This window comes from Sinocyclocheilus grahami, unplaced genomic scaffold (genome assembly GCF_001515645.1).
Source record: "Sinocyclocheilus grahami isolate Dianchi unplaced genomic scaffold, SAMN03320097.WGS_v1.1 scaffold499.1, whole genome shotgun sequence".
Classification (NCBI taxonomy): domain Eukaryota; kingdom Metazoa; phylum Chordata; class Actinopteri; order Cypriniformes; family Cyprinidae; genus Sinocyclocheilus; species Sinocyclocheilus grahami.
Genome location: NW_015505678.1, coordinates 583,495 through 597,839, shown reverse-complemented (window position 1 = coordinate 597,839; position 14,345 = coordinate 583,495). Strand labels below are relative to the sequence as shown.

General features: G+C 42.5%; 1 protein-coding gene across 1 annotated transcript in view; it reads left to right on the top strand.

The window, feature by feature from the left end:
- Positions 1 to 11,898: 11,898 nt before the first annotated feature.
- The window catches only part of LOC107554383 (tripartite motif-containing protein 16-like protein), an 8,579-nt gene continuing 6,132 nt past the window's right edge, over positions 11,899 to 14,345 (top strand). The window contains exons 1-5 of the mRNA XM_016236876.1: positions 11,899 to 12,483; positions 12,821 to 12,916; positions 12,997 to 13,224; positions 13,574 to 13,733; positions 13,874 to 13,921. Coding sequence (XP_016092362.1) covers positions 11,911 to 12,483; positions 12,821 to 12,916; positions 12,997 to 13,224; positions 13,574 to 13,733; positions 13,874 to 13,921 — 1,105 coding nt within the window. The 5' untranslated portion in view covers positions 11,899 to 11,910. The remainder of the gene's footprint in view (positions 12,484 to 12,820; positions 12,917 to 12,996; positions 13,225 to 13,573; positions 13,734 to 13,873; positions 13,922 to 14,345) is intronic.

The window sequence follows — 14,345 nt, the reverse complement described above, 5'->3', positions numbered from 1 at the left end:
TTTTCATTCTCTTAAACTAATTATTTCCTCACTTTCTCTCTTTCTGCAACTTGTGTGTGAATGCGTGTGTTAGATTAGTTTATATGTCTTAGATTTATCCAATAAAGCCTTATTTATATTGAAAAGAGAAGTATCTCGTGTTTTGTGCTCACAAGTTAATGTCTTAAACTGCCGATCTTGTTACTATGCTAATTAATAGTGTTTTCACTATATTTTGGATATAGATATCCATTGCAGAATTGATGTCATACGGCTCGTTCACTGAATCGCTGGCCGTCTCAGTGATCAGCCGTAAAACAGTGATTCTGTCCAAATGCCCTTACATATTAATGGTGGAGTTCCCTTTAAAATCTTAAATGATTCCCTTTGAGCTAAATTATTGACCTGTTTCCCTTACATTGGCTTCTAATTGTTTCATTATGTAATTGGCATGATACAATTTTACCGGATTAATAATAAATTGTTATATTTGATTTATTCTGATCTCTTCTGAAATCATGATTATTTCTAATAGATTAAAATTATAGTATAGCATTTACGCAAATCTGCGTCCATCACAGATCATACTTAAGTACCAATGAGTGGGGCAGGGGACTCTCCATTAGGGATCTTCTGATTTCTGTTTGTCACTGGCTTAACAAGTTACAGTTTTCGTGATTATAGAGAACAATTACACTTTTTGTTATGTGCTAGCATGGTACAGCCTACTTTAAGATATTTAATCACACTGTATCCTCTGAGTAAGAACAGAACTGGCAAATTTGTTTCCGTGGGTTCACTAAATGGCCGAGTGAATTTCTGAGCGATGTTAGGTCGTTAATGAACGAATAATCGAAAGTATGGGATTTCCAGAATAATCAAATATCTAAATTAATATACAATCGATATCTGTGATCAGTTTTTAATTAGAAATATTGCCTAAATTTAATGATCACTTGAAATTGGAGTCAGATTGAACACGGAGCTAGACTAAAATTGAAACTAAATCCTGATAAATTCAGAGGCGCAAGTAAAAGACAGAATACGCCTTAAAACTTCAACCAGGCCGCTGGACTGCGCTTTTTTGGGCCGGCGGATGGATTCTTACACCAACTACAAGACTCCATCCCCCAGTACTGTGGAGAATCAACAACTGGCAGATGATCTGAATGAGTTTTATTGCAGGTTTGAAAAAACACCATTAACAATAACATTGCCCCCCCTCTCCCCCACTCTTGCACTTCAGATCAGTGTAGATGATGTGCGACAGATCTTCCGGAAGCAGAAGAGGAAAAAAGCACCAGACCCAGATTGTGTTACATCAGCCTGTCTGAAATCCTATGCTGACCAGCTGGCCCCCATCTTCACTCAGATCTTTAACAGATCACCGGAGCTGTGCGAAGTCCCTTCCTGCTTCAAAAGCTCCACCATCATCCCCATCCTAATGAAACCCAAGATAATGGGACTTAATGACCTGTGGCTCTAACATCCAGAGAGGAACCGTCAGGGCCCTCTAGGCCCTCAGAGAGGGCCTAAACTATTAAAACTATATTTAACATTTTTAAATAAACTTATTGAATTGCTAAACTTTTTAAAATTATTTTAATAAAAAGTCATCATTTAAAATTTTATTTAAACAATTCATAATTTGACAGCCATCATCTAAATAAAAAGAATTCAGTGAATTCACTATTCAGTGAGTGCATTAATTGAACGACGCCCATTTTCTCCATATTTGAATGTTTGTGCCTAGCGTTCGCGGCTCTGTGATTGGTGGTCCAGCTGTGAAATTACAGTGGGCCAAGCAATAGTAAATCAATGGGAGTGTAATTTCAACTGACAGAAAAACTGACCAATCATATCTTTCCTCTAAATGGGCAGGCCTTGTTATCACTAACCTTATGACAAGTTCCGCCCGCAGTGGGGATCTCTCGGAAAAAATTATATATACACTGATAAACTAACTAGCTGTTATTCATGTCACGATGGAAGCCGAAAAAAAATGTAAGTGAGGACATTTACTGGGCCGTTGTGCCAATAATAATATTATTTATTATAAAGCCTGCTTGTTTGTCATGAAGTGTCTGTTGCTAATTTATTCTGCTGTGAGCGCTGTCATGGTTTATTGTTTTACATTAAACACATTACATTTGTTGGTTTTGTGCACAGATCGATTGTGTGATGATGCATTTGTGATGATTATTTTCATTTGACATAAATTTAGCTGTTTTATTTTGGTGATAATAGTCACTTGTGCTGCGCTGTCTTGTTGCATTTCAGAAAGGCGGTTGCACACTGGATGAGGAGCGCAGCACCGTGCTGTGGGCTGGACATAGGAACTAGAGCCCTTTCTGTGCTACACTCGGGGATTGGAGCCTTCTCTGGGCTAAACTCGGGGACTGGAGCCCTCCCTGGGCTAAACTCGGAGACAGGAGCCCTCACTGGGCTAAACTCGGGGACAGGAGCCCTCACTGGGCTAAACTCGGGGACAGGAGCCCTCACTGGGCTAAACTCGGGAACAGGAGCCCTCCCTGGGCTCAGCGGGGGATCAGGAGCCCTCCCTGGGCTCAAATGGGGGGGCTGGAGCCGACACTGGAGCGAGCTCTAGGGCTGGAGACGACCGCCTTAGAGTCCTCTTCTCTTTTTTTCCTATTCCTCGTTAGAAGTGACGAATTCTTTGCATCCCTAATCTACTTAGACACCTGAGACCAACACAATCATCACCACACTTCACTAGTGGGTCACAGTCACTGATACCACACTTAGTTGTCCCACCACACATAGGCTTCTACTCTACACAGATCTGTGTCAGTCTCTCTTCTCCCCGGCGTGCCAAAATGCCGCAGACTGCAAACCCCATTGCCTATGGGGAAGATGTGAATACTTGGCTGAGAGGCATGACAGACAGCCTCACCCCCAAGACATTTGAACTGTTATTATTTTTAATAATAATCCTAATCCTGAGAAGATTCCTGACACAAGATTCAAGCCAGAACAACAACCACGAGGAGCTAGTCAAAATCACCAGCTCCCTAAGCTACGCCTTCACAACCCAGCTGAAACTGAGCGACAAGCACATCACCCACCTTCAAGAGGAGCTGACACGTGCTCAACGCCGCATAGACAAGCTGGAAGTGAAAGTTCAAGATCAACTCAAAGCACCCAACGAGAGGGAGCAGGAAACAACGGAACAAGTTATGAAACTCCAAGCAGCCCTGGCAGCAGCGCAGCTCGACCAGCAACATTCAAAGGCTGTCCAGAAAGACCTGGTAAACAGACTCCAGTATGCCGAACAGCTACTAGAGAAAGCCAAGAATCACATCAGAGACAAGAATGTTGAAATCAGTACCCTGAAAGACCACCTTGAAAGGTATAGAACTGAAATGGACAATCTGACCCAACAACTAGACGATACCAACGATGAGCTCTACATGGTCAGAAAAGAACTCAAAGATGCTTATGAGCTGAAACAAGAGCCAAGAAAAGAGAAGCATCTCTCAGCCTCACCACTGCTGAGCAGAGCAGAGTCCCATATCCAAGAACCGGCATATGACGAAAGGCGCGAAGGGCCACAACCCAAAACCTCACCTGCCTTCGCCACACAAGCCTTTCCTGCCAACGAAAGAATACCTCCCATCCAAGCAGACCTTGGAGCTGCACATGGGATGACCATCAAAGACCTCAACAAGCTGTCTAAAAACATCAGCAGTTTCAACCCAAACTCTGCAGAGGGCCACGACATCCAGGCCTACCTGCAAGATATCGAGTTTTATCTGGAAATGAGACCTCGTGTGACTGACAGAGACAGGTTATACCTCCTAAGAGCCACATCAAGTCCTGAGGTACGAAACTTCCTAGATCGACAGCCCAGTCAAACAAAGTCAAGCTACCAGCTACTTCGTGAGGTCCTTATTAAAGAGTTTACAGACCCTGAGTCTGAACTTGGACTGTTAACTGCTTTGGAGATCAAGCAAGGTCGACAAGAGGTTCCACAAGCTTACTACAACCGACTCCGACAAGCCTACTTTGGTGCACACAACGAACCTGACCTTGAAGAGGATGTGAACTTCAAAAGCCTCTTCCTAAGAAACCTGCACCCTGGAGTCAGCCATCATCTAGGCGTCATGGCCTGTCCACGCTCCATGACCATCCAACAGTTGCGTGACCTAACACAGAAGGCCTACAACAAGCAGAAGATGGCCTCAAAGAAAGGTAACAAAACATCCACACTCTTGAACTCTGTAACCAAAGACTCAAGCCTTGCACTGGACGACACCCAGTGGCATCACGACACCAGAGTCTTCCATCAAGAGCACAGAGAACGTGACCCCCATGTCCACGACAGCTTTCAGCCCAGCCGCTGGAAAAATCCATGGGAACAGCCACGCTTCTCAAGAAACCCAAAAGATAGGAACAACTGGAAACCTAACCAGACATCCAAAGGTAATCGCCTGACTCATCCAAGAGCAACTCGTGTGAGTAAGCGACAGCAAAACCCACCTCAGCACCACTCAGACATGCACAGTGCTGAGTATGCAGAAGAGCAAGACAGCTTATCCTCAGACGACATGGAACAAGTCATGAGACAAATGAAAGAGTTCCTTCAAGAAAAGCTGAACATGGATGACCACAAAGTTGAGTCATGCTCGCTGTGACCAGCGACAGAACGGAAGGCCGGTGATCACCTGGTACACCACATCAGAGATGACAAGCACCTGTTCAACAACCACCCAGAACGAGCAAGTCTCTCACGGCCAACTGTTGATGAAACTCTGAGGTACCAAAGAACATCACCTCAGTCACCCATCGCTCAATAACAAACTGTCAAATCAACTCCAAGAACCACATTCCTGTCTGTGCAACAGCAACCACCCAAGCACAGAAGGTCAGAAAGTCTGCCACAACCAGAAGGCATCACAAGAGAAATGCAACATAGGAGACAAAGTTTGCACCCCAGCTTCACACAGCCATGCCAAACTAGCTCTGACTGTCTGCTAAAGAACTTCCTGCCTTGCTGGACTGACCCCCATTAGATCATGGACACGCCCTCATCCAAGCCAAGGATGCAGAGAGCCCGTCTTCACTGACATACAAGAAAAGGGGGGAGACAACACAGACTGAAACAGATCTGACCACACATACACTACACCATTAACACACACACAACATTACCTACACCCAGAGGTAACCACATCTACTGATAACACATTCAACTAACATTTTCTTCCCACAAGTAGAATATCCAAATTTTAGCGTAACATAAAGTTACATATGCCCACCATGAAGAAATATGCAGCCATCCTCACAATAGGTAGAACACCTGACACTAATTTAAGGTACATGACACACTAGCTGCACACGACATCCTAGCTCAACAGTAGTTGTAAGCCATGCTAGGAAAATCCACAGCAGCTTAGTTTTGTTTGTTCTTCTTTTACCTATCCTGATTCCTTCCTCTCTTTCCTTAGTAGGTGAAACACCTAGACACCCTGCAAGGGTCAAAGGTCTGATATTAGGATTGACTCACCACACCTAATATCCGCCAGTAATTCTAAAGCTGAATGGAAGCCAGAAAGCTCCATGCACGATAGGTCAATTCATTTCATTGCAAATGATGTTACTAGGAAATTAACGGTAAACGTTTTAAATTAAGACAACCTAGAAGAACCAAACAAAGTTATCCGCAAAATTTGATTGACGAATCAACGTACGGAACCAAATTAGAACAATTTCCAGATTGAATTAAAACATATTTCAATTTACTAAACTATTTTGACTAATTGAACTTTACCACCTGTACCTAAATAACCTGTTGCCTGCACCAGTACAGTAACTGTCATGGAGGTGTCTTGTTGTTTGCTGTGGTTGTCTGCTTCTTCTGCCTTTGTTTCTCCAGCGCTCGCCGATGTCTTCAACTCAACACATCGCCGATCGAAGGGGGGTATGTAGGATATCAGACCGAATCAGACAATCTAAGATTTGGTCAGAACCGAGTTGAGGCACGAGGAGTCACAAAAATTCCACAGAGGCCCCTGACAACAGGATGTCATAAATCGGACCCCAGCCTCTCTGAAGCAAGCCTAAACCTAAGCCCCTGTCACAGAACAGTTTTCAACATTAACACAAAAGAACACATTGACAAGTCCAATTTTGGGGCAAGTTATCAAGAATAATGGTCAAAAGAGATGCACAGCGTGACCGCCACATGGAAACATGTGACAGTGATCACAAGCTTCAAATTGACTTCCTCCACTTTACGACAAGAACAGAGAGACTAAAATTCCTTAGACATTTTAATCTCTGGTCTTCATACATTCACAGAATGGCACGGAAACTGCCTTTCCATGCACCTAAATGACACTAAAAGGACTGGTGACCAGCTAATAATTGCTATGCATAACTCCATATTATGTATCTAACCCACATGTTTAACCATCATGTTTTAATCATTTATTGTGTATGTATTGTTAATAACTATTGAAGAGCTTAAGGGGTCATATTCATGCTTGGTATGTGTGAGTTTGAATTTTCATGCTTGAAACGTTTCTCCCAGTCAATTCTTGGTCAAATGTATCATATCCTCGTGATAGAAATCATGTCCAAAATCATACTCTACCAGAGCGGGAAAAACGCAGGTCATGTGAATGATGAGATAACAGTTGATTTATGAATGGGAAGGAGAAACATTGCAACACCCCGAGCTACAATTGGTCGAAACACCATTTGGGTGTGTTAAACAGCCTGGTTTAAATACTCTGGACACCATCAAACTGCGCGCTTTTTTGGTCTTTTGCCTTTTGCCTTTTTGCGGGTCTGACTTTTTGTGTCTAGCTTTTAGCCATGCGGCTTTTAGCTTTTCACTCCTAGTCATGCTTCTTTAGTTTTGAGCGTGGTCTGGCTTACACGCCAGCTCCTCCAAAACCATGAGAAGAAACGCCACCTGGTCTCATCAAACTTTACATCTATTTCTATTTCTTTAGTTTGTTTTATTTTCCGTTGAGAGTTTCGTGTTCTGAGTTAAGCCTAACGTCGCATCTCCGAAGAGTGCTGTCTACCCTTCAACTGCAGACTACAGCTCCGCGTCGCCAGCCAACGCCCAATCACTGGCTTCCCAAGACTGAACCTCCAGCCAATCAGCAACCTCGGGAAACCCCTTTCAGCAACCAGACAAGAAAGGAACCCCGCAACACAGAAAGCAAGTACCTCCAGATTCTGCTGAACTGGTGTAGTTAATCTAAATTTTAACCTCATTGAGGAACTCCGTGCGAGGGTTAATTAAGTGATTGATGGTTGTTCAGATCTATACAATGGCACATATTGCTGTAACTTGGGATTTCACATTTTCATTCTCTTTAATTATTTCCTCTCTCTCTCTTTCTGAAAACTTGTGTGAATGCGTGTGTTCATGTGTTAGATTAGTTTATATGTCTTAGATTTATCCAATAAAGCCTTATTTATATTGAAAAGAGAAGTATCTCGTGTTTTGTGCTCACAAGTTAATGTCTTAAACTGCCGATCTTGTTACTATGCTAATTAATAGTGTTTTCACTATATTTTGGATATAGATATCCATTGCAGAATTGATGTCATACGGCTCGTTCACTGAATCGCTGGCCGTCTCAGTGATCAGCCGTAAAACAGTGATTCTGTCCAAATGCCCTTACATATTAATGGTGGAGTTCCCTTTAAAATCTTAAATGATTCCCTTTGAGCTAAATTATTGACCTGTTTCCCTTACATTGGCTTCTAATTGTTTCATTATGTAATTGGCATGATACAATTTTACCGGATTAATAATAAATTGTTATATTTGATTTATTCTGATCTCTTCTGAAATCATGATTATTTCTAATAGATTAAAATTATAGTATAGCATTTACGCAAATCTGCGTCCATCACAGATCATACTTAAGTACCAATGAGTGGGGCAGGGGACTCTCCATTAGGGATCTTCTGATTTCTGTTTGTCACTGGCTTAACAAGTTACAGTTTTCGTGATTATAGAGAACAATTACACTTTTTGTTATGTGCTAGCATGGTACAGCCTACTTTAAGATATTTAATCACACTGTATCCTCTGAGTAAGAACAGAACTGGCAAATTTGTTTCCGTGGGTTCACTAAATGGCCGAGTGAATTTCTGAGCGATGTTAGGTCGTTAATGAACGAATAATCGAAAGTATGGGATTTCCAGAATAATCAAATATCTAAATTAATATACAATCGATATCTGTGATCAGTTTTTAATTAGAAATATTGCCTAAATTTAATGATCACTTGAAATTGGAGTCAGATTGAACACGGAGCTAGACTAAAATTGAAACTAAATCCTGATAAATTCAGAGGCGCAAGTAAAAGACAGAATACGCCTTAAAACTTCAACCAGGCCGCTGGACTGCGCTTTTTTGGGCCGGCGGATGGATTCTTACACCAACTACAAGACTCCATCCCCCAGTACTGTGGAGAATCAACAACTGGCAGATGATCTGAATGAGTTTTATTGCAGGTTTGAAAAAACACCATTAACAATAACATTGCCCCCCCTCTCCCCCACTCTTGCACTTCAGATCAGTGTAGATGATGTGCGACAGATCTTCCGGAAGCAGAAGAGGAAAAAAGCACCAGACCCAGATTGTGTTACATCAGCCTGTCTGAAATCCTATGCTGACCAGCTGGCCCCCATCTTCACTCAGATCTTTAACAGATCACCGGAGCTGTGCGAAGTCCCTTCCTGCTTCAAAAGCTCCACCATCATCCCCATCCTAATGAAACCCAAGATAATGGGACTTAATGACCTGTGGCTCTAACATCCAGAGAGGAACCGTCAGGGCCCTCTAGGCCCTCAGAGAGGGCCTAAACTATTAAAACTATATTTAACATTTTTAAATAAACTTATTGAATTGCTAAACTTTTTAAAATTATTTTAATAAAAAGTCATCATTTAAAATTTTATTTAAACAATTCATAATTTGACAGCCATCATCTAAATAAAAAGAATTCAGTGAATTCACTATTCAGTGAGTGCATTAATTGAACGACGCCCATTTTCTCCATATTTGAATGTTTGTGCCTAGCGTTCGCGGCTCTGTGATTGGTGGTCCAGCTGTGAAATTACAGTGGGCCAAGCAATAGTAAATCAATGGGAGTGTAATTTCAACTGACAGAAAAACTGACCAATCATATCTTTCCTCTAAATGGGCAGGCCTTGTTATCACTAACCTTATGACAAGTTCCGCCCGCAGTGGGGATCTCTCGGAAAAAATTATATATACACTGATAAACTAACTAGCTGTTATTCATGTCACGATGGAAGCCGAAAAAAAATGTAAGTGAGGACATTTACTGGGCCGTTGTGCCAATAATAATATTATTTATTATAAAGCCTGCTTGTTTGTCATGAAGTGTCTGTTGCTAATTTATTCTGCTGTGAGCGCTGTCATGGTTTATTGTTTTACATTAAACACATTACATTTGTTGGTTTTGTGCACAGATCGATTGTGTGATGATGCATTTGTGATGATTATTTTCATTTGACATAAATTTAGCTGTTTTATTTTGGTGATAATAGTCACTTGTGCTGCGCTGTCTTGTTGCATTTCAGAAAGGCGGTTGCACACTGGATGAGGAGCGCAGCACCGTGCTGTGGGCTGGACATAGGAACTAGAGCCCTTTCTGTGCTACACTCGGGGATTGGAGCCTTCTCTGGGCTAAACTCGGGGACTGGAGCCCTCCCTGGGCTAAAGTCGGAGACAGGAGCCCTCGCTGGGCTAAACTCGGGGACAGGAGCCCTCACTGGGCTAAACTCGGGGACAGGAGCCCTCACTGGGCTAAACTCGGGAACAGGAGCCCTCCCTGGGCTCAGCGGGGGATCAGGAGCCCTCCCTGGGCTCAAATGGGGGGGCTGGAGCCGACACTGGAGCGAGCTCTAGGGCTGGAGACGACCGCCTTAGAGTCCTCTTTTGGTTCGGGGTTAAAGGCGTGGTTGGCGGGCTTGAGTGAGCCGCGGCCGACAGGCTTGACTGAGGAACCGCCGGCGGGCTTGAGAATGCCGTGGCTTTCTCTGTGTCACGATTCACTGGGAGGAAGGAACGAGGAGACGCAGGAGAATACTTCGATTGAGACTTTACTCCAACAAGCAAGGGTATATCAACACAGGAACTCAAGGATGACATTTAACAGCCGACGCTAGACACAGGGAAACACAGGGCTTAAGTAGACAAGGAAACTAATGAGGGAACACCTGGAATTAATGAACATGACGACATGAGGGAAAATACAGCTGGAACCAAATTAAAACAATGAAGACAGGAACAGGAAACAAGACCAAAAAAAGAAAACAGGAACTAAGACAGGGGTAAAACAAGGAAACACATGTCCACAACACTGACAATATGTGAAGCACGGCCTTTATTAGAGCCGCAAAAAGACACTGGGAGACAGGTATGGCTGAGGAATGGGGTTTGGCCGAGGAAAAGTTTTCAGTCAAAAGATGACTACTAAAAGATTAAAGATCTAAAGATTAACCCCTGACTACTACAACAATTATTACAACTTTTGTTTAAAAGAGTAATCACAAAAGCCGCTATTTCTTCCATGTGTGAATTTTAATTATAAACCCTTTGTTTGCCAAAAAATAAAGAGTTTAACTCTTTAAAATAAAGAGTTTACTGTGGGAGTACTACACTCAACCAACACCAGGGAAGGCAGTTTTTGTCAGAGCCCTTGTTATTCTTAATTATGACATTAATTTTAATTTTTACACAAGACATATATATCGGTTCAAAATATCGGTTATCGGTCTACTTGATCTGTAATAATCGGTATCAGCATTTGCCTCGAAAAACACATATGTCACGCACCATTGAAGCACGGGAAACAGGATGAGGGTTCACTGGACTTTATTGAAGGGAAACACTCAGGGAAAACACAGGTAAGTTCATATGACGCGAATGTCCAGTATTAGAGAGACTTATCTCAAATGCTCGAGTCCGTGTGTGCTTCCGGGTGGATAGGAATCGAGGGCAGATGACCAGCGACTGACGAAGACGATAGGATAACAGGAAACCAGGAGTCGGGTAAGTCTTACACTGCTAGCGATAGACGAGACCAGACGGCTTGGTGTTTGTGAGTGTGGGTTTATAAGCATCCCTTAATTGGGCAGAGGCAGGTGCAAGGAGTCAATACTCCGGTGAGCTGGAACGGGAAGGTGGGGCTGTAGGGTCTGACGCTGGTGGAATGGCTGGATCCGTGACAACATATCGGTCGACCCCTACACACAACACTATTATACAGTTATTTAACACACATACTCATTTAGATTTCAAATTTGCACATAGCATACCTGTACATACAAATTGTCTATTTTGTATATTGTGTTTTTGCTGTTTTGTACATTGTCTATTTGTATATTATTCCTTTTATTCTCTGTGTCTTGTCTTGTCACTGTCATTCTGTTGCACTGTGGAGCTTCTGTCACTAAATCAAATTCCTCATATGTGCAAGCATACCTGGCAATAAAGCTCATTCTGATTCTGATTCTCTGTGACTCGTGTTCTTTAAGTTTTTGTCTGAGACGGACATCTAATAAACATTTATAATTATTTAATATTCTATTATTTTTTTATTATTATCATAAGGATTCTCCATTCCTAGTCCAGGAGAGTCACTTTCCCACAGAGTTTAGTTTGATCTCTACTTAAACGCACCTGAATCAACTAGTCAAGTTATTTGCGTTCACTTGTCGGGTGTCAAAACTAAACTAGGCACGAATGTGTTTCTAAAGAAGCAGGAATGAGGAACCTGCTTTACAGACTCCCAAAGTGAATGTTTTACACGCGTCACTCAAACACAATACCAAAATCACGAGTTCAGGGAAAGAGAAAGAGTGTAGTTGAGCTGTTGTGTGTTTGAGTCTCTGCATTCAAGCAGTAAAATGGCAGAAGCCAGATTTTCTCAGGATGAGTTGATGTGTTCAGTGTGTCTGGATCTCCTGAAGGATCCAGTGAGCATCCAGTGTGGACACAGTTACTGTAAGAGCTGTATTACAGGCTGCTGGGATCAGGAGGATCAGAAAAGAGTCTACAGCTGCCCTCAGTGCAGACAGACCTTCAGTCCAAGACCTGCTTTAGCTAGAAACACCATGCTGACTGATCTAGTGGAGAAACTGAAGAAGACCAAACTTCCTGCTGACTGTGACGCTGGAGCTGGAGATGTGCAGTGTGACGTCTGTACTGGAAGAAAATACAAAGCCGTCAAGTCCTGTCTGGTGTGTCAGGAATCTTACTGTCAAACTCATTTTGACCGTCATGAGGAGTTTCATTCACGTAAAGCACACAAATTGATCGATGCCACTGGACGACTGCAGGAGATTATCTGCCAGAAACATGAGAAGCTCCTTGAGGTTTTCTGTCGCACTGACCAGAAATGTATATGTGTGCTGTGTACGGTTAATGAACATAAAAACCACGACACTGTATCAGCTGCAGCACAGAGAACAAAGAAACAGGTATTTAAAACTAGCGATCAAGTTAATACTCAGCATAGTGATCCAGTAATCTGTTTGTTTTCTGTGTAGAGCCACAGATTAATGATGCAGAAAACAGAAACACTTTCAATTTGAAGCTCTACGTCTGTGCCATTTTCACTTTTATAATACTTACACTTGTAGTGTGAAACAGGCCTTAATCTTTATGTTCATTCATGTACGAGGGTAGTAAACATCACTTTTGGAGTTTGAACCTACAGCCTTTATCATTTTCACATTTACTGGATTCATCTGCTCACATGATGATTTAGTGCCAGTAGTTTTCTGTGAGATTCACTATCATCTGTTTGTCCTGCAGAAGCAGCTGAAGGAGATGCAGAAGACATTCCAGCAGAGAATCCAGCAGAAAGAGAAAGATCTTCAGCAGCTGAGAGAGGCTGTGGAGTCTCATAAGGTGAGTCTGGAGAAGAAGAGAAGTTTGTCTCAGTCTCAGTTCAGACTCACTGAAGCCTGAATCACTGTGTGTCCTAACAGCGCTCTGCACAGACAGCAGTGGAGGACAGTGAGCAGAGTATCTGTACTGAGCTCATCCGCTCCATTAAGAGAAGCCACTCTGAGCTGATGCGGCTGATCAGAGATCAGGAAAAGGCTGCAGTGAGTCGAGCTGAAGGACGACTGGAGCAGGAGATCAATGATCTGAGGAGGAGAGACGCTGAGCTGGAGCAGCTTTCACACACACAGGATCACATCCAGTTCCTGCAGGTAACAGAGATCTAGAAGAACAGGATCATGGTGGACTTGAGCAGATCCTGCTGTGACAGAGTCTCACAGAGAAACATTTCATGAGTGTTTTATTATATAATCATCAGTCAGACTCTCATCTGATCATCTTCTTCTGAAAGAGACGTTGATTACAAATAGCTTTCAGCTCTGGAAATCTCTTAGGAATCATTTCTCTGAGCTCTTTCTTCTTACTTGAAAATATAAAACATTATTACCCTGTCTGTCATTCAAACGGCTCTCATGTCAGAACTTTTCTTTCTCTTTAAATCACTCGTATACGCGGCGTCCCCGTGTGGAGCTGATGAGTTTTGATTTCTGTTTTCTGTAGAGTTTCCAGTCTCTCTCAGCTCCTCCTGAATCTATAGACGTAAATGAGGATCTCTTCAGTTCTCTCGTCTCTTTTGATGTCCTGAGAGAATCTGTCCATCAGCTGGGAGACAAACTGGAGGATTTCTGCAAAGAGGAGCTCAAGAAGTTCTCAGACAGAGGTAAAGTCATGGAGATTCATCTGCTCTCAGAAACAAGTTCATCATCATCTCATATCATGGAGAACATCATATTAGAAATGTCTTAGGAATAGATGCTGGATCATGAGAATCACACTGTTCATGTCTGTTGACTTCCACAGTCACATTCACCAACATTGTTCCCAGAGCCAGGAACGACTTCCTACAATGTAAGTCAGTAAGAAAACAAGCAGAAAAACTCACTGAGTGTGTTCATGTTCTTCCTGTAGAAGGTGAAAGAAGAGTTTTATAATTGATGATGTAAATGATGATTTGCACAGGATATCTGGTCATCTGTACTGAGACACTGATGATACACTGAACATGAAGAGTTCAGCTGCATGAAAAGATTTAACAGGTTCATAATTCCTGATTCTGATTTGTTTTATCTCCATCAGATTCCCATCAGTTCACTCTGGATCTGAACACAGCACATAAACACCTCCGTCTGTCTGACAGCAACAGAGTGATTTCTTACACTGGCACAGATCAGTTGTATCCTGATCATCCAGCCAGATTTGAGTGTTTTCTTCAGGTGCTGTGTAGAGAGAGTGTGTGTGGATGCTGTTACTGGGAGCTGGAGTGGAGTGGGAA